Source organism: Pneumocystis carinii (assembly GCF_001477545.1).
Source record: "Pneumocystis carinii B80 chromosome Unknown supercont1.16, whole genome shotgun sequence".
NCBI lineage: Eukaryota > Fungi > Ascomycota > Pneumocystomycetes > Pneumocystales > Pneumocystaceae > Pneumocystis > Pneumocystis carinii.
The window spans coordinates 145,171-163,484 of record NW_017264728.1 but is presented as its reverse complement, the minus strand read 5'-3'; the positions used below and the strand labels follow the sequence as shown (position 1 = coordinate 163,484).

The window sequence follows — 18,314 nt, the reverse complement described above, 5'->3', positions numbered from 1 at the left end:
TTGAACTCTAATGAGATTATATCATAAATAGTTCTAACATATATACATGTCTATGTTCAAAAATTCATATAAATAAGATATTTCAGGTTTTTATTTACAAAATAAATATATAGGATTTTTATTGCTTATAAATATAATAGTATCCCTAGAATAAATAATATTAATTATCTAGTTGCATCTTTTAATATAACAAAAAATTTAAAAATAGAAGAAATCATTATTTTTATGTATTTAGCTTCCTCTTTTTAGAATAGAAAATCAGATATCATTAGAAAAATTCTGGATATTTTCAGGCCTATAAACAGTATTTATTTTAAAAAAATCATTGGTATCTAATAACATATTAGAATATATTTTTAGAAAAAAACCTTGTTAATACATATATTTAAATCGGGCATCTTACTCAAAAACTTTCATTTAGGGTTGGTATATAAGCCCAATAATAATTTTCTATCCATTGACATAGTTTGTAATACATTTTGAGGAATATTATTAGTATTAATATGACAATTTGAAGATTCGCATGTAGAATCAAATAAATAGTCAAACCCAACTTTAGATAATAAATATGGGTAAGATATATCCAAAATTTCAGAATTAAAATTCCGATAATCATTTGATATCATTATTTGAGGATCTGTAAGTAGTTCAGGAATTTTAGTGTTATCATTATTTTGCATTTTCAAATACTGATCACATCCAACAAATTCAGATGTAAAGACCCGAGAATCTATACCTATGTCTGATCTCATATACGGATAAATGGGTACACTATCAAAATGTGTATACGCAGATTTATCACATGTTTGATAAAAATTCATTTGATCTAGAACAAAAATAAAATTAAAATTAATTTCTTCAATAACAAGGGGATAAAAACAATTACACATATATTGAGGATATTCATGAATCATTTCAGTAGGCTTCAATTCAGAACCCAAATTTTGAGAACAAAATACTGAATCTGAATCATATAAACCATTCGGCTCAAATCTTGCTTCCTGAGCTTTTATATCTATATTACTTGGTGTTTTGGGCACTTCAGGCAGATGAATCCATTGCAGAGAATTGTTTAATGTATTATAATCCGTTGGAAACGAATAAATTTGCACTGAATTCCTGATCCCTTGATCTTTTTCAATATCACAAAATCCCCTCTCATTCTTCATCATTGGTGATATCTTTTTCCTATCTAATCCTTATTAATCATGTATTTTTTATCTTGAAAAATTTCACTTTTTTTTGACATTTTAAGTGCCATTTTTTCAACATCTAATGAAACAAATGATTCCCCTAATTCATGATGACATATACATCTCGTTTTAGACCCTTTTTTCGTGCGCTCTGTCGGCATCTGTACACATTGAGATACCGGTCTTCCCTTACGTTTGATCTCAAAAAGCTGCCGATTTTCATGATCGCACAAAGACGATCGATGTCCTCTGATACAACTAGAGCTATATATACTATTAATACCTAGTTTTCTCCTCTTTTCTCCTGCTACTGACCATGCATATTTAATATCATTAATATACACCATACTAAGTCAAAATTAGTCCTTTTTCAACGCAAAAAAAAGGAAAAAAATCCTTAAATACAACTTAACTTACTTTTTTTAATCTAAAATACTTGTTTCCTGTGAAATTGACCACTTTTAGGTGCCTCTAGAAAGTACTTGATAATCTTGAATTTTTCTGACGTCGATCTCAGGTAAATTAGGTAAAAATTGCTCAGAAAATCCTGAAAATATAAAGTTTCAAGAACATCCAATATTTCCTATGAAATGTTTGTAGGAAAATCTATGGATTGATATTTTGTGTTTAGTTTTGTATTTTTTAAGTAAAAGAAAAAAGTTGTATTGAAGATGATTAAGTTATGAAAGATATAAAATTCTATGAAAATTTGGAAAGAATATGATTTAAAATAGTGTTTTTTTAGTTAAATTTTGAGAAGAATTGATGTTTTTTTGGTTGAGAATGAAATATCGGCCTTTTTACATGATCTGACAAGAATTGAGAAAATATATACAAGATAAAGAGAAAAATAAGATTTTAACAGAATATTTTTGAGTATTAGATGTAGTAATGAGTGTTTTTTTGGGGATATTTTGGTCATGAGGGGATTAAATATGAAAAACGTCAACTTGCAAGCTTTTTTTGAAATTGAAGAGAATAAAAAGGCAATTATTAAAAACAAAGGAGATAATAGTAATTAAATAATGGATATTAATAGGTATTTTAAATAAAAAAGGTGTTTTATGTATTTTTTTTTACATGGAAAATCTATAATATATAAATGTAGTTATAAGTCTGATCGTCGAGCGTTGGATCTGACGACGACCAAAATTTTTTGAGAGAAATTCTGGACAAAAAAGCGAGAAAAACGAGGGAAATCAGTAGAAAACCCGATGAAATCTTTGTTCCAATGATTTATATGAGTATTTTACTAGTTTATTTGTTTTTGAACGGTTAAAAATGGAGTATTTTTGACAGAAAAGTAAAAAAAGAGGAAAAAGAAGGGAAAACAGAGGAAAATAGGATGATATATATTAGAATTGTATATGAAATTATGCATTTATTAAGTATATTTTTTTTTGGACTTTAAAAGGGTTTATTTGGATTTTTGAGTTATATATCCTATAAATATTGGTTTTTTTTTATATAAAAGTCGAAGAAACGACTGTTTTTATGCGATAGAAGGCTATGAATATGGGGTAGAAGACGAGATTTTGGCTAGATTTTATAATTTTAGCTATACAAACAAAATTCGGGAAATAGGTGCCTAATATCTTTAAAAAATATGAGTATTCATATAGGAATTTCGGTGATATTTCAACATTATTTCCTCTGAAAAATTATGCAAAGTTATTTTTTATTGCATGTCTGTATAATAAGAAAAATATCGAGACTCGATAAAAATTATTTGAAAATTATGATATATAAAGTTTAGGAAGTATATTTGTAGAAATGTCACTTAATACATAGTTACATTCTACTTTTATTTCTTTCTATACCAAAACTTAAAAAACAATACTTTGAAAAAGTTGTATTGGATCTATATTTTCAAGGGAATTTTGTATTTAACTATATTAGGGATTGTCAATTGCATTATGATATTATGTCGAAAAAAGAAAACAAGAATTAATAGAACGTAAATTGATGGTTTTGATTTATCGTTGCATCGAGACTAATATTATAACATCTTGTTTAAAAAGAAATTACTATAAAAATAAGTAATTATCACTTATTTCTTGCAAAAAGGATATTTGGGATTTTAATTAGAAAATTATGATATATTTTTACTATCAAACAATAAAAAATAAAAATTTGGATTATCTAATATATCTTTGTCTATTAAAAATGTTTAGACGATAGATAGTATCAGATATGTTGCTAGTCTTTATGGTTATCAAGACAAAGAATGCGATTAGTTTAATTTTATTAAAAAATTCTCTTAATTTTTTACCGTTGAAGACAATAAGGAATATCTTAATTTAAAAAACCAAGGGTCAGAAAATAATAAAACCAAAAATATAGGAAATCATGATTCAAACGTTGACTAGATTCATTAATATTTATTCTAGATATTTCAATATTATTTGGAATCAAGGGTCAGAGTATAGATATAATTATCTATAAGAATACACTAGTATAAAAAAAAAAGATGAAACGAGCATGTTTTCTTTAACTATTAGAAAAAGTCTATTTTTTTCGAAACTTCAAAATATTTTCTTACAAAGTGGTTAAAAGACAGGGTATATATATAGATAATTGTATTTTGAAACCTATTCTAGTTGAATCATTTGATTTTATTCGATTGCCTATGCAATTCAGACGATTCATTTATCATTTTGTTCATTTTAGACTTTCAGATCATCTTTTCTTTATCAGCAAGTTCTTTTAAGTAATTTTATGTATAATTACATATTTTTAAGGATCAAATTATGTCAAAATATGAAAATAAACTATATCAACATAATTATTTATTGCCAACTTCTAAACATAAGTTGAAACTTAAAATAGAATATCTTTTGCTATTCGAATATTATGGTATTTAATTTAAAGACATTGAATGTTTATTTTATTCAGTTTATTTTTTTGTAATTTGACATTTTTTTAGATATTAGTTTATTTATGCCAATTATACATAAATATCTACAACTAATCACATTATTCTTATATAATTTAAACATCAGGGCTTTCTAAAAAACAAATGTACTCCAATAGAAAGAACAAGAGTTCCGAACACAGTAGTCGCTAGTAAAAAGGCTATATTTGAGGTTTCGCCTTCTGTTTTTTTCCTAGTTTTTTCAATTATAGAAATACTTTTTATTTATACAAACCTGGGTGTAGCAGAATATGGAGCTTGTGCTGCTTCAACTAACTGTATTGATGAATTCATTTCTTTAGATTTATAATAGAGTTATACCTGTACAAATAAATCAGATGTTGACATCCATGGTATGCTAACATGAATTGGAGATCGAAGACATTGAGCTTGAGTATACTGATCTGGCTGAATATCACATCTCTATTCTTATTTTAAAAATAAAAACCAATAATTAAAATATTAAACCTGCTGTTGGCGATCAAGATCTGCTTTTGTAGCTACATAGATGCATGGAATCGAATTTATTTCTGGATATTTTTCCTTTTAAAGTTAATCAATATTAATAACATATAAGAGTCAAACATTTAATTTTAACAAATAGCCAAAGCTCTCAGGATCTGATGAATCATAAGTTAAGCATAATACATCACATGAATCTAATTTTTTTGGATTACTTAAAACGCTGCTTTCATCATCTGTTAGTTCTTCAAGCTTATATGTTTTAGTTTTTATTTGCATGATTCATCTTTCTTACCACAAGATATCGTTGAATACTTTGAATTTCAACACTGTTCACAACTATTCTATGACCTTTTGTAGGAGTATATTTCGGATTATAAGGAGTATTTATAAATGAGTCTAACAGGCAGCTTTTCCCTGATTTTCTTTTTCCAACAACATAACACAAAAAAACATTTCTATTCACTTTAACAAGCTTCTTTCCTCTTTTTCGAGGTTTTGTTAAATGCAATGCATCAATTGTTCCTTCTTTTCCTGGCGATTCAAAACCTAGATATGCAAGATATGCAAGAGTTGTTGGATAACTTAAAAGGGTCGTCATACTCCATTGAGCAAGCCATCCATTATATGTAACATATCCCATCTCATTTCTAACAGTAGAATCTGGGAACGATGAAAGAACCCATAGCTCTGGAAGTCCAGGTGTAGATACAAATAAAGCGTTCAATTCATCTGAATTTAAAGCACCATCATTATCTTTGTCCATTAATGAAAAATAATCAACCAAAAAACGATATCCTAAAGGACTAAGCTCTACACTTTGATCAGATCTAACTTCGACTCTTTTTTTTTTATTAATCAATAATAATAATCAGAATTCTTATACTTAGGATTAAGAAAATCATCTTTCAGACTTAAACTATCTGTATATTTAAAAGATCTTAAAATTTGCCAGGTAGTCTCGTGTCTTCCCTTCACTGAAAAAAGCTTATTCAACACCAAAAATCCTGTTTCTGTTAAACCATTATTTCTTATTGCTTCAGAAGACAGTTTTGAAACAGAAAACTTAATATCATGGAAATCTGATTGTGTCATTGGCTTTTCAAAACATCTTCTTTGTAAAGAATCCAGCTCTTCATCATTCAATATACCATCATGATCTTTATCAGATAAAACTACATTTCAATATTAGCAATTGTTATATCTATCTATCTATAACTTACAAAATATCCTCTTCAAAGCAACTATAGCTGCTGGTTTCAACTCCTAATAATAACATAAATATAAAACAAAAATATCTTATCCATACTTGTTCTTTTACATTAAATAGTGGTGCTATAGGATGTGTAACCGCTCGTTGACATAGATAAAACACCTTATAATTAAACAAAAACATATGAAAACATATAAAAAAACCTCATTCACATTCTTATGGGTCTTTCCACTTGATCTACTACTTTTATAACCTTACAAATAGATTATTCACCAACCAACCTGATACAACTTTCAACTTCCTAACATATAAGTAATCTCTTTTAAAAAAAAAAATACATAAATTCACCTTGAATTCCCTCATAATAGGAAGCATCTCTTCCTCGATAACCTGGCATCCTTCTTTATCCAGATTATCACATTTATTAGCACAAAGTACAACTGGCAGCTAAATATATTAACTCACATTTATACATGAATAATTATCACATTAACACCAAGTGATCTAAAAAATGGCAGCCAAAATAATGAAATACGTTCTTCGCTATAACTATCTGCATAGACTAGACAAATCACATTTGCTTTACGTAGTTCCTTTATAAGTACTGGTCGATCCACTGGGTCTGAAGATGTATCAACAATGATCGTATTAGTATTACTGTATATATCAGGGACACTGATAGGCGGTATAACGTATTTAAAGTCAAATTAGGTTCCATCATATATATATGGTCTTATCTTCTGGATATAAGAGACATTTGTCTCCTATAAAACGTAAGAAAAGCGGGAAAAAAGGCACGAAACGCCTTGTAACCTTTACGAGAGACGTAATTAAGCTTGATTTTCCTACATGGTTATCTCCTACGACGACAATTCTAATATTAGACATAATTGAGAATATTTTTAGCTATTTTTCTCAAAAATAAGCCGTTTTTTTTCGTTCTTTTTGCAATATATAGGTTTTCAGATGATTAGAATTGTATTCTACAAAAAACAGGCGAGTTTTCCGGTTATTTTTGGCCAAAATACATTTTTTCAAAAAAAATGAGGTTAGATGTAGATCGATTTCGAGAGACAAAGGTTAATCAGCAAGGTAAGAAGAAATAGGTAAAAAGAGTATTTTTTGACGAGAAAATAGATAAATAATAAGAATCGGCGGGTAAAAGTGTCCTATAGACGTTTTTTCCGGGTTTTTTTTTGAGCTCATAGGACTGAGATCTAGTTAAAACTAAAAATATATGAATAACTCTATAATAACGGGGGAAAAGGCGTTTTTAAGGCTTTAAAATACTAAATATTGATTTTAAATAAAAGGACTATTTCATTGTTACTTTTTTTTCTGGAAAAAAACCATTAAATTTGGAGATATTACTGAAGATTTTATATTTCATCTTTTAAATCTATGACAATGGACGTTACAGAGCCATTAATAGAACAGGAACATCAATTTTCATTAGTAGAAGGTGTATACAAACTGAGAAAGCAGTTTGTTTTACATTCTATTACATATTCTTTAAAAAATGCTGATACAGATCCTTTATCAGTTGATATAAATCCTATAACAAATAAAATAGAGATCAGCATAGTAGATATTAAGCAGGATAAGTGTCCATTGAAAATAAAACAGTTATTTGAAGATAAAAATTTATTAATTCAGGATGAAGTATCATTGGATCAAATAAATGATATAGAAACATTTGTATCATCAGATGATACAGATCTAATGAAAGATATATTACTAGAATCAAAGAACATGGATGAATACAGCCTTTTATCAGCAAATTTATCTTCTAATCAAATATCTTTTACAGGAAATGTTTCAGAAACATCAAAAGATAATAATACTATGAAATCATATAATCCACTTAATCTAAAAAGTCTAAGTCTTCCTTCAAAGAAGCTTAAACCAAAAAACAGTATATTAAAAACGAGTTCATCATTTATTTCAAGAATTATTTTACATGATGACATGATCAAATGTGTAGCTTCTAAAACATCAGATATTATTTATATTTTCTCAAATGTAGAGAAGGTTTTTAATTGGATTGGGATATTTCCTGATGCCAAGGTATATATGAAACCTAAGAAGTTTATATTCTAAGGCAATTACCAGGAAGAATTTATTTCAAAGATTATTTTTTCAAAAGCACATATTACATGTCATGATGCAAATCAATTTACAAAGAGTATCAATCAAATTGACACTGTATTTGGCTTTTCAACATCAGATATTATTTGGTTTGATCCAATTAGTACAAAATATACACATTTAAATAAACAAGTAATTCTATAAGATTCAATAAAATTAATTAATCAATCAATCAATCAATTAATTAATCAATAGGGTATTGTCAATTCATCGCCTGTCAATTGCATCAAATGGATACCTAGAACTGAAAATCTTTTTATAGTTGCTCATAATGATGGTTCATTAATTATATATAATAAAGAAAAAGAGAAATGTTTTTTTGCACAAGATGACAATTGCATGGAAAGATCAGATTCATCTGAATTTAAAGTACTTAAATCATTATCTGATACAGAAAATCAAAGACATAACCCAATTTCTTATTGGCAATTTTATAAACATTCACCAACATGTAATTATTATAACAATATTCTATTATTTATGGCTAATATTCTCAGCTCTTGCTTTTTCTCCTGTTTCTTGTCATATTGCTGTTGTATTTTCTAATGGTACACTAAAACTAATAGACTATAAGAATGAAAAGTATTACAATTCTTTTAAATTAATAATATTTATCAAATACTAGGCATATTGACACCTATAATAGCTGGTATGGTGGTCTGATTTGTGTATCTTGGTCTCCAAATGGACAATATATATTGGTAAGTTTATCATTTAGAAAATGATAAATTTAAGGCTTTTATAGACAGGAGGAGAAGATGATTTAGTTACTGTATGGTCATTTCTAGATAGAAAAATTGTTTATCGCTGTCAAGGCCATCAATCTTGGGTGACTGGTGTATCATTTGATCCATGGAGATGTAATAAAAACCATTACAGATTTGGAAGCGTTGGAGAAGACGGTAGATTATTATTATGGGAATTTGATGCTGATTCTCTTGATAAAACTAAGGATGTATGTATTTTTTCCTTATTTCTTTAATATATATATATAGTTTGATCAATCCAATGGACATTCTCCCCTCAAAAACAATCATAAAACTATCACAACACCTTTTCTTGACACTAAAACACAAAAGGATTCTTTAAATACCTCTTCTGAACCTCTATATCATGCACCAATGTCATATGCATCTGTATCTATTCTTTCACCTATCATGGTTGCTATAATATTACTAAAATACTTCAACTAATACATCCAGTCTAAAATAATAAGCGATCAATCACTGTCTGGCCTTGTATTTTGCCAAAACTTTATAGTTATTTCTGGAAAAAAAGGTAAATATCTTTTTTCTCAAATTTTATCATTTTTATTCAATTTTTCTTAGATTTCATTCAAATATGGGATAGACCATAATATTCACCATGTAAATCTCTATCTATACATGCTTTTTCTTCTTCAAAACTATGCTTCATTCATTAGTATCTTCATTTTTTACTTATTTTTTATGAAAAATTTCAAATTTGGGGATAAAAATTCATTTTTCTGGACAAAAAAAACAACATAATATTGAAAACTCTTTCTATCTACAATATTAAAAAACTTTCACTTTGATTTCATCTTTCTTTTTCAACATAATTGGACAAATATACATCACTCTTTGCAAATCACTTATCATACTCAAAAAACTCTTTTAAACACTTTTATATACTATCTCTTATCTATAAATACAGCAATCATACATATTTATTATCATCATATAATAACTTATGGCATCTAAAATTTTATATGATATTTAAGGGCTAGAAAGCGTAAAAAAAAAGGTTTTTATCCGATAAAAGGCTACATATTCATAGAAATAAGCAATATCTTATCGGGAATTAAGTTCTATCACTGGGAGAATATGTATTTGTCTTTTTTTCCTGAAAAAACTAACAAAAAACACAGATTTTACAGATTTTTTAAGTTTAAGCTCATTAAAAGATGAATATCTCTGGAAAATTACAAAATACAATCTCTTTATTTGATATAAGGTGATTATGATGCATAAAAAGTGGTTTTTATTGGGTATTTATTGGTTAATATAAGGCTACAAACACCTCTTCCATATATTATTATATTACGTGGGAATAATACAGAGGCAGAAGGTGTTACAGTGAATGGCAGCGTTGTATTATCTATAAATGACTCTATTTCTGTTAAATCTATTATATTTCGTTTTTATGGAGTGAATAAAGTCAAGTATAATCTTTATGATGAAATTTTTTGGGTATTTAAAGGGATTAGATGGACAGAAATGGTGATGTCATCAGCAAGAATGCCGGTAGAACGTAATCAGAAGCAAAAATCTCTTGTTTTTGAGAAGGAAATTTCTCTTTTCCCGATTAATGGGACAAAAACTATTGGAAAAGGTATTTTTATTAATATTTAGAAGGATTTAGCTTATATATGATCTAGGGAATCATGAATTTCCCTTTGAAATTCATATTCCTGGGGGTTTTTGTGTATTTTTTTTTATAGACCATATGATTGATGTATAAATAGATATTCCAGAGTCAGTTGGGCCTTATGAACAAGGAGATTCTATGGGATTTCTTGTCTATAAGATGAAAGTCACAATAGAAAGACCTGTATTTCTTTCAAATATTGTTTATAGAAAAGTATTATCTATAAATGATATGTTTTGCAACTAACGAATTGAAGCATGTTCATATTATACGTACTTTACCGCCTTTTTCACTAGATTCTATTCATGCAATGGTATATTATAAAGAAAGGAAATGGAATGAATATATTTATTTAACTTATATTAGTATGTTGAAGATACATGGCTAAACAAAATTGAATATAACATTAATATTCCTACAAAAGCCTGTGAAGTAGGCAGTATAATTCCTATTGATATGCGGTTTGTACCTTTGATAAAAAACCTTAGGATCTTAAAGATTACATGTTCTTTAAGGGAATATATTACTTTAAAAATTACATCTGGATATCATGGTATGCCATCAAAATATGAAATTACTCGTCAGATTTCAGTTTGTAAGATTAAAAATGTACCAAAAAACAATGACGAATGGAAATTGCAAAAAGATATAGCTATACCAAGTTCATTATCATCATGTATTCAAAATTGTGATGTTAAACATATTAAAGTGAGACATAAGTAAGTCTTTTTTTGATTCTTGTATATTATTTTATATATATTTTTAGATTGAAAATTATAGTTACCCTTATTAATCCAGATGGTCATATTTCTGAGGTATTATATTGACAATTAATGAAACAATTACTTATTTTTATAGCTTCGTGTTTCTTTACCTATCATTATTCTTATACCACCCGCCTTGCTTATTAATAATGATTATTATGTATATCTATCTACACTAGAACTTCAACTTCCAAGCTATGATAAGCATATTTATGATCGTATTTGGGATGGAGTTTCTTCTATACATAGAAATCAATCTATTTCTCATGAAACAACAACACCATTACATATTACAAACAATTCAACATATTCTCATTATGCAAATCCTACAGGATCTTCGTCTAATGATTCTGAAAGACAGCCATATGTTGAAGAATTGCAAAATACTACTCAGGATCAAGAAAATGATCATAATCAAGCCAATAATCATTCAAGTCAATATTTAACACCTTCTAACACATCAGGTATAATTCCACCTAGTGATTCAACTAATCAGGCATCGTTACATGAATCTGAAGTTCATCATGATCTTTCTAGACCATTTTCTCCAGAAATTAATGGTCATTCTTTAAATACAATTACTCAATCTGATATTCAACAAACATCTCAACAAGAGGAAAATACTTTTGTCAATAATCTTTCTCAAGTTCCATCTTATTATGTTGCAAATCATCATGTTTCTATCATTGCTACACCTATTAGTCAGTCTCTTCCTACTTATGAAGCGTCTGTCTCTAATCCACAAGAAAATATCAATCAAACATCAACAAGACAGCCTAAACAAACACTACGTCATCGTTTATTTCCTTTCAAACTTCATGCTAATAGATTTTTCAAAGTTCTTTTTATTCAACATCGAACATAAGCTCTTTAAGTGACTTGATCAGCCATGTAATTTCATATATATACTGGATCTATCTATAATTATGTCTTCTATATATTATTTATAAAAACTTATATATATTATCTTATCTGTACAAACTGGATCTATGGTATTATCGTTATCAAGATTATCTCAAGTATGATAGTGAATATTATTAATTGCAGAACCCGGCATGTTTTATACTTTATTTCATATGCAAAACGATGTTTCTCTACAAACAAGTGGTTTTCCTTGTATGGACAGCCTATTTATACAACTCATCCGCATCTTGTTAAGCCTGCTGAATGTTGGTCAAAATTTAATATATATATATATCAGTTTAAACTGATTTTTTAAGTAACTCCTGGTATTACTGTAGCCGAATATGCTGCTCGTCGCTCTCAACTTGCTGCTGCTTTACCTGCTCATAGTCTTACTATATTGATAGGTGCACAAATAATGTATAAAACTGCATCCACATTGTAGGAAAAAACCAGAGATCTGACAGTTTAATACATTATTAGTATTTTCTAATGATTATAGCTATGTTTTTCATCAATATCCCAATTTTTTCTATTTAACAGGTATATCAAACCATTTTTGAGATTTTATTAAGGCTAGAAGGAGTAAATGAGCCTTATTCTATATTTGCAATGGGTATTATATTGAGATATCCATTTTTTCGACTTATCTATTGTAGAAAGAGATAATAGTTCTGATGGATTTAAATCATATCTTTTTTTACGCAATAAAGATCCAGAAGAAGAACGTTGGGAAGGTCCACGTACTGGCATTGAAGAAGCAAAGGATATTTTTCATATTGACGAAGTCAAATCATCCTTTTTTCCTGTAAAAAAGTAGTTTATATTGTTCAGGTATATGATCTTCAAGAAGCACAAGATATCTTAGGCAAATCTATTCGTCGAATAAGACAGATCTATGCAGACATCCCATTTAATGCAAATATCTCATCAATCCATCCTAAATCAAAAGCATCTGATATATTAGACAGTCTTTGTAAATGTCTTTTATCCCATCCAATTTTACCAATAACTCCATGGATTCATCAATTACGAGAAATCAAAAGTGAAGCTGAACTAAATCTTATGGAACAAGCGGCATCTCGTTCTGCTGCTGCCTTTAACTCTACCATGCAAACCCCATCAGAAACAGAGGGTTTGTTATGGGCCAAATTATCATATGAATTCAAAAAGAGGGATTGTGATGAAGCTTATGTTCCTGTAATTGCAGGCGGCACAGTAAATTGACAAAAGATATATGTTAAATATGTTGATGCCATTTAGAATGCATTAATTATTCATTATACAATGAATAACATGCAATTACGGTAAACCTAAGTCATAGAACAAACCAGTTAACTAATACAGCCAAGTAATGGTGATCTTGTCCTTGTAGATGCAGGTGGTGTAAGTATTATTGAGTATTAAGACTGTTTTTAAATCATCCTTATAGGAATACGGAAATTATGTGACAGATATCACTCGAACATGGCCAGTTAATGGAGTTTTTTCGCCACAACAAAGAGATCTTTATCAGGCAGTATTAAATGTACAAAAAGCCTGTATCCAGTTATGTTCAGAAAGACATGCCTTATCCTTAGATATGATACACCAACATAGTGTTGAATTATTGAAAACAGAATTAAAACAATTAGGTTTTAATATTTCATATTCAGTATACCACTTTAATATATTTATTGTATAACTGACTAATACAAGGATCTATATAATATATTGTATCCTCATTACATAGGCCATCATATAGGTATCTAATTTATTATATGTATAGATACAGATATAACTACTATTAATTAATTTAGGACTAGATATACATGATTGCTCAAAACTACCTGGAAGAAGACTTTTAAAAAATAATCAAACGGTTATTTTTCATACCATTTTAAAGAATACTATCTAACCCTCCAAGATTGCTATAGAACCTGGCTTATACATACCAGATTTGCCCAGATTTCCAAAACATTTTAGAGGACTTGGAGTTAGGATTGAAGACAGTATACGAGTAGGCAAAGAAAATCCAACCGTACTAAGTAAAGATGCTGTAAAAGAAATCGTAGATATTGAAAAAATATGCGATAAATACAAGCAGAAAAATGATTAAATATGACATATTAACGCCTTCTTTTGCATTTGATATACTTATATATATATATATATTATATGTAAATGTATATTTTATTATATTGAAATACGAATTTTATTCATTTCCAATATCAGACCCAATTTATCAGTAATTTCGGAGCTTTGCAATCTAATAGGTTTCATATTCCTTAAAAGTTCTTTATTTTCTTCGTTATCTTCAAGCACATTTCTCAAGCAAAATATAGCATACTCTTTTAAATCTTTTATATAATGTTAGTCAAAGAAAAATAATAAAAGATAATACAAGGATTTTCATCATCAATTCTGCATTGAGACAATATCAATTCCAGTCCATGTAACTCTCGTATATCATCCTGAACTTTCTTGTTTTTAAAACATAACGTAGATAATAATTGTATAATATCCCTTTTGAAATATGGAAATGTAATTTTATTAGAGTCATTGTTTAAAGTTTTACTTGTTTTATTTTGTGATATACTATAATCATGTATGGATTGTAAAAGGTCTAAATTAAATATAAGAACAAAATAATTTAATATGCTAAACACTAACTTATTAAATTTTTTAATAAATCATTTTTCAAAAGCAATTGCTTTGTTTTAAAATTCTTTGACACATGAAAAGCACATGAAATCAATATTTCAGTGGCTTTTAATATTTTTTGATTTTCTGCAAATATTTGATTGCCATCAGATACCTGTGTTTTTACTATTTCAACCATTGATATACATGATAAATTTAACATAGATTCTATAAATTTGCACAATTTTTCGGATATAATTTCTTGATCGGTATAATTAGAAAGAAATGTATTCAAAAATTTCATGAAAACCAATTGGGAATCATTCATTTGAACTCCAGGTCTGAATTTAACTTGATCAAACAAACATACATTAAAATAGTTTATATTTACTTATTCATAAAGATAAACCATTCGTCTACCTTATCCTTTTGTATAAATGAAAAAAATAAGGTTTGTCTAAAGATTTAATAAGCTTAAAAATAATGTCCAGATTTCACAAAACATACAGTAATTCAAAATTATTAGACATTTCATCCATGTACATTTTTTCTGATAAAGAACAAAATAAAATCATCATTTCTCTTGCCATATCATTGTTAAACAAAATATCACTGAAAAAGCTTTTAATTATAGTCTATTTCCCTTTTTTTTCCCGTTACCAAACAAAAGAATTATCTTTAAATAAATCGTTCAAAAAGATTAACAAAGCATTCATCTCTTTTCCATGACTTTCAAGACAAAACCACCTAGAAAAAACATACAACATTAAACAAAAGGAAATAAACAGACAAATAAAATACTCAAGACTCTCCAAATCAAAGTTCTTAAACAATGCAACAAGAAACATGCTCCTTTCAACACAATTCAAAAAAATTAGATCATCCAACACTGATAAAGATCGAAAAATGCATGTTTCAAGACAAGAAAGCGTTTTCGCCTCATCATCATTCACATTTGTTTCTTCATTAACCCCTTTAAAAACATCAATATGCAAACGAATAGCCCTCCTCAATATCCGACAAACTTCAGACGCCTTATAAAAAATACTGACTCTTGTTAAACCCCATTTATTATATAAAAATATTATAAAATATACCATGTACGTGCATTTCCTGCCAAATTTAACCCATACAAAAAAACATTGTCCTCATAATAAATCGGATCAAAACAAATAGATATATGATTAAGGCGTGCACATATATCAAGACGCCTATATAGCTCAATTATCTCCTCTGAAATCGTCTCCAATATAGCCTCTTCATCTTGCTTATCTGGTATACTAAACGTTCAGCATAGAATATCAACTAATAGAGAATACCCACCTATATTTTGGATACGTCCGGTTACATAGTTTTTGTGAGCTTTTGGAGGCAAACCTCCTGTATTTATACATTTTCCTGATCAAAAGAAATCAATGAGTTGTATCGCCTAATTAAGTAAAAAGTAATAGAAAAGGGTAATAAGCTTCCATAAAGAGTAACCTTCAATTATAAATCTGCATACAACTCGATAAATGAGTCACGAAAACGCTTGTATTTTAATATATATATAGATATATAGAAAGATGAAACGGTGCATACAATAAGTATTCTATGTGCATATACAGGAGCTTTTTGATAGATATATTGTTAGAATTCATGTCCAATATAAATATAATAATAATTAAATAAAATATATAAAAAATACATTGCAAGATATATCGCCTGGATATATTCCGTATATACCGATGTATTGTGCATCTATGCATATATAAGCGTCTATTTATCTCTCTAAGACTGTGTAAACGCTTTAAAAAAGGTATAAAGAATGTTATTAATGATTATTATTTTTACTCTTATTGATCATAGAATTTGTAGTAGCCGGTGTGTATCAAGCATACAGCTCGGTAAATCAGAGCATATAATTCGAATAACCTGTGCATATATGCCTTATCTTGTTGATTGATCGTATTGGTATCTTCTTTTTTTTATATTTGTACCTTTAAGTTGAATGATTCATACAATTGCACCGTCCGGCACCTCTATTGACACGTATGTAACGCCGTTTCATGAGCGTTATTCTTCTCCGGCTATGCTTTCATTGTTTTCGCAGCGAAACCGCATTAATCTTTGGAGAAAGTTGTGGATTGATCTTGCAACAGCTCAGCGCGAAGCAGGTCTTGAGCAAATCACAGATATTGCTCTTGAAGCTCTTAAAAGGCATTCAGAGATTACAGATGAGGAGCTAGAAATTGCGCGTAATGAAGAGAAACGCTGCAAGTATGTTTTTTCGGTTGAAAGATTCAATTGACAAATAAAGACATGAAGTAATGGCGCATATTTATACATATATTAAGGTAGCACCTGAGGCAAGTAGTATTTTACATTTAGGTGCTACGTCTTGTTATGTTATGGACAATGCAGATCTAATTGTTATGCGGGATGGGTTGGATATTGTATTAAACAAGCTAGCAAATGTAATACATCGACTTTCAACGTTTTGTAGGACGTATAAAGGACTTCCTATGCTTGGATATACACATTATCAACCGGCACAATTGACGACAGTTGGAAAACGGGGGGCATTATGGCTTCAGGTTGGGTTTTTACCCAGAAAATATGTTTTTTATTAATAAAAAACATATAGGATTATGTTTGGGATCTAAGAAATTTAAAAAGAGCAAAGGAATGTCTTTGTTTTAGAGGGGTTAAAGGAACAACGGGTACACAGGCATCATTTCTTGCATTATTTGATCAAGATCATGATAAAGTAGTGAATCAAGAAGCTAAGAAAATTATTTATTAAATAATAGGTAAAACAAGTTGAACAACGTGTAGCAGAATTATCAGGATTCAGTCGTACATATCTAATAACAGGGCAAACATATTCTAGAAAAGTAGATATTGATATCTTAGGACCATTAGCATCATTTGGTGCATCTGCACATAAAATGGCAACAGATCTTCGATTATTAGCAAATGAAAAGCAAATAGAAGAACCATTTGATATAGGTCAGATTGGATCAAGTGCTATGGCGTACAAACGAAATCCAATGCGATCAGAAAGAATTTGTGCACTAGCAAGACATTTAAATGTATTATACTTGGATGCAACAATGACTCATTCAGTGCAATGGTTTGAAAGAACATTGGATGACAGGTAAATACATCTTATGTTATTTTTTTTTTTTATAATGAGTTAATATTTTTATAGTGCAAATAGAAGAATATGTATTCCTGAAGCATTTCTTGCTGCAGATGCAATATTAGAGCTATTGATGAATATAACATCAGGGTTAATTGTATATCCAAACGTTATTTCCAAGATAATTGCAAAAGAGCTCCCATTCATGGCAACAGAGAACATTATTATGGCAATGGTACGCAAAGGTGGTGATCGTCAAATATGTCATGAAAAGATTAGAATCCTTTCAAGAGAAGCATCATATATGGTGAAAGAAGAAGGAAAAGACAATGATCTGATTGAAAGAATACAAAAGGATGTATATTTTGAGCCCATCTGGTCAGAGTTAGACGCTTTATTAGATCCAAGTACATTTATTGGACGTGCACCTGAACAAACTGAACAATTCCTAAATACAGAAGTCGAGGAAGCACTTGAACCTTTTAGAAATCATCTAACTGACCGGGAAGTTGATTTAACTGTTTAACACTGTTTTTACTTGTAATTATGGACCAAATATGGGAATCTTGTGTTTCTTTCTCCA

General features: G+C 28.7%; 7 protein-coding genes across 7 annotated transcripts; 4 read left to right on the top strand and 3 right to left on the bottom strand.

The window, feature by feature from the left end:
* Positions 1 to 372: 372 nt before the first annotated feature.
* Positions 373 to 1,656, bottom strand: T552_03369 (hypothetical protein). The gene is made up of 5 exons (XM_018371875.1): positions 1,611 to 1,656; positions 1,509 to 1,541; positions 1,237 to 1,457; positions 881 to 1,192; positions 373 to 826 (listed from the first exon to the last, which is right to left on the bottom strand). The coding sequence occupies exons 2-5, from the start codon at positions 1,538 to 1,540 to the stop codon at positions 414 to 416; spliced, it is 978 nt and encodes a 325-aa protein (XP_018224365.1). The 5' UTR covers position 1,541; positions 1,611 to 1,656; the 3' UTR covers positions 373 to 413.
* Positions 1,657 to 4,191: 2,535 nt separating this feature from the next.
* On the bottom strand, positions 4,192 to 6,500 carry T552_03368 (hypothetical protein; the record flags this gene model as incomplete). Its single annotated transcript, XM_018371874.1, has 14 exons — positions 4,192 to 4,300; positions 4,343 to 4,383; positions 4,429 to 4,530; positions 4,576 to 4,650; positions 4,693 to 4,821; positions 4,865 to 5,411; positions 5,456 to 5,744; positions 5,793 to 5,835; positions 5,879 to 5,944; positions 5,986 to 6,022; positions 6,064 to 6,083; positions 6,131 to 6,229; positions 6,271 to 6,439; positions 6,475 to 6,500. The coding sequence occupies 14 exons, from the start codon at positions 6,498 to 6,500 to the stop codon at positions 4,192 to 4,194; spliced, it is 1,752 nt and encodes a 583-aa protein (XP_018224364.1).
* A 637-nt stretch (positions 6,501 to 7,137) lies between these two features.
* T552_03367 (hypothetical protein) lies at positions 7,138 to 9,332 on the top strand. The gene is made up of 9 exons (XM_018371873.1): positions 7,138 to 7,849; positions 7,895 to 8,062; positions 8,126 to 8,381; positions 8,428 to 8,512; positions 8,556 to 8,631; positions 8,676 to 8,885; positions 8,926 to 9,090; positions 9,133 to 9,208; positions 9,259 to 9,332. Exons 1-9 carry the CDS (start codon positions 7,184 to 7,186, stop codon positions 9,285 to 9,287), a joined length of 1,731 nt encoding a protein of 576 aa, XP_018224363.1. The 5' UTR covers positions 7,138 to 7,183; the 3' UTR covers positions 9,288 to 9,332.
* A 479-nt stretch (positions 9,333 to 9,811) lies between these two features.
* T552_03366 (hypothetical protein) lies at positions 9,812 to 11,993 on the top strand. The gene is made up of 9 exons (XM_018371872.1): positions 9,812 to 9,904; positions 9,960 to 10,112; positions 10,158 to 10,282; positions 10,329 to 10,367; positions 10,416 to 10,531; positions 10,575 to 10,631; positions 10,685 to 11,037; positions 11,085 to 11,133; positions 11,177 to 11,993. The coding sequence occupies exons 1-9, from the start codon at positions 9,855 to 9,857 to the stop codon at positions 11,945 to 11,947; spliced, it is 1,713 nt and encodes a 570-aa protein (XP_018224362.1). The 5' UTR covers positions 9,812 to 9,854; the 3' UTR covers positions 11,948 to 11,993.
* Positions 11,994 to 12,103: 110 nt separating this feature from the next.
* Positions 12,104 to 14,083, top strand: T552_03365 (hypothetical protein; the record flags this gene model as incomplete). The annotated part of the gene is made up of 11 exons (XM_018371871.1): positions 12,104 to 12,251; positions 12,303 to 12,426; positions 12,488 to 12,528; positions 12,615 to 12,772; positions 12,820 to 13,203; positions 13,249 to 13,292; positions 13,338 to 13,371; positions 13,418 to 13,639; positions 13,684 to 13,729; positions 13,785 to 13,846; positions 13,892 to 14,083. The coding sequence occupies 11 exons, from the start codon at positions 12,104 to 12,106 to the stop codon at positions 14,081 to 14,083; spliced, it is 1,455 nt and encodes a 484-aa protein (XP_018224361.1).
* A 77-nt stretch (positions 14,084 to 14,160) lies between these two features.
* T552_03364 (hypothetical protein) lies at positions 14,161 to 16,001 on the bottom strand (the record flags this gene model as incomplete). The annotated part of the gene is made up of 8 exons (XM_018371870.1): positions 14,161 to 14,324; positions 14,369 to 14,590; positions 14,638 to 14,948; positions 15,115 to 15,219; positions 15,268 to 15,354; positions 15,409 to 15,654; positions 15,705 to 15,887; positions 15,931 to 16,001. 8 exons carry the CDS (start codon positions 15,999 to 16,001, stop codon positions 14,161 to 14,163), a joined length of 1,389 nt encoding a protein of 462 aa, XP_018224360.1.
* Positions 16,002 to 16,551: 550 nt separating this feature from the next.
* Positions 16,552 to 18,301, top strand: T552_03363 (adenylosuccinate lyase). Its single transcript, XM_018371869.1, has 5 exons — positions 16,552 to 16,866; positions 16,907 to 17,183; positions 17,234 to 17,356; positions 17,400 to 17,746; positions 17,801 to 18,301. Exons 1-5 carry the CDS (start codon positions 16,598 to 16,600, stop codon positions 18,255 to 18,257), a joined length of 1,473 nt encoding a protein of 490 aa, XP_018224359.1. The 5' UTR covers positions 16,552 to 16,597; the 3' UTR covers positions 18,258 to 18,301.
* Positions 18,302 to 18,314: the final 13 nt, after the last annotated feature.

Bases quoted from the DNA above. Each gene is read 5' to 3' on its own strand.
- T552_03369 (XM_018371875.1), bottom strand. From the start codon at position 1,540: ATGGTGTATATTAATGATATTAAATATGCATG. The intron at 1,193-1,236 runs GTGAAATTTTTC...AATAAGGATTAG, and splicing joins ACTTAAAATGTCAAAAAAAA to ATAGGAAAAAGATATCACCA. The intron at 827-880 runs GTTTTTATCCCC...TTTTTGTTCTAG, and splicing joins TCCTCAATATATGTGTAATT to ATCAAATGAATTTTTATCAA.
- T552_03367 (XM_018371873.1), top strand. From the start codon at position 7,184: ATGACAATGGACGTTACAGAGCCATTAATAGAACAGGAACATCAATTT. The intron at 7,850-7,894 runs GTATATATGAAA...GGCAATTACCAG, and splicing joins GGATATTTCCTGATGCCAAG to GAAGAATTTATTTCAAAGAT. The intron at 8,382-8,427 runs GTAATTATTATA...TAATATTCTCAG, and splicing joins TTATAAACATTCACCAACAT to CTCTTGCTTTTTCTCCTGTT.
- T552_03366 (XM_018371872.1), top strand. From the start codon at position 9,855: ATGAATATCTCTGGAAAATTACAAAATACAATCTCTTTATTTGATATA. The intron at 9,905-9,959 runs GTGATTATGATG...GGTTAATATAAG, and splicing joins ATCTCTTTATTTGATATAAG to GCTACAAACACCTCTTCCAT. The intron at 10,632-10,684 runs GTATATTATAAA...AACTTATATTAG, and splicing joins TAGATTCTATTCATGCAATG to TATGTTGAAGATACATGGCT.
- T552_03363 (XM_018371869.1), top strand. From the start codon at position 16,598: ATGATTCATACAATTGCACCGTCCGGCACCTCTATTGACACGTATGTA. The intron at 17,184-17,233 runs GTTGGGTTTTTA...AAAAACATATAG, and splicing joins GGGGGGCATTATGGCTTCAG to GATTATGTTTGGGATCTAAG. The intron at 17,747-17,800 runs GTAAATACATCT...ATATTTTTATAG, and splicing joins GAAAGAACATTGGATGACAG to TGCAAATAGAAGAATATGTA.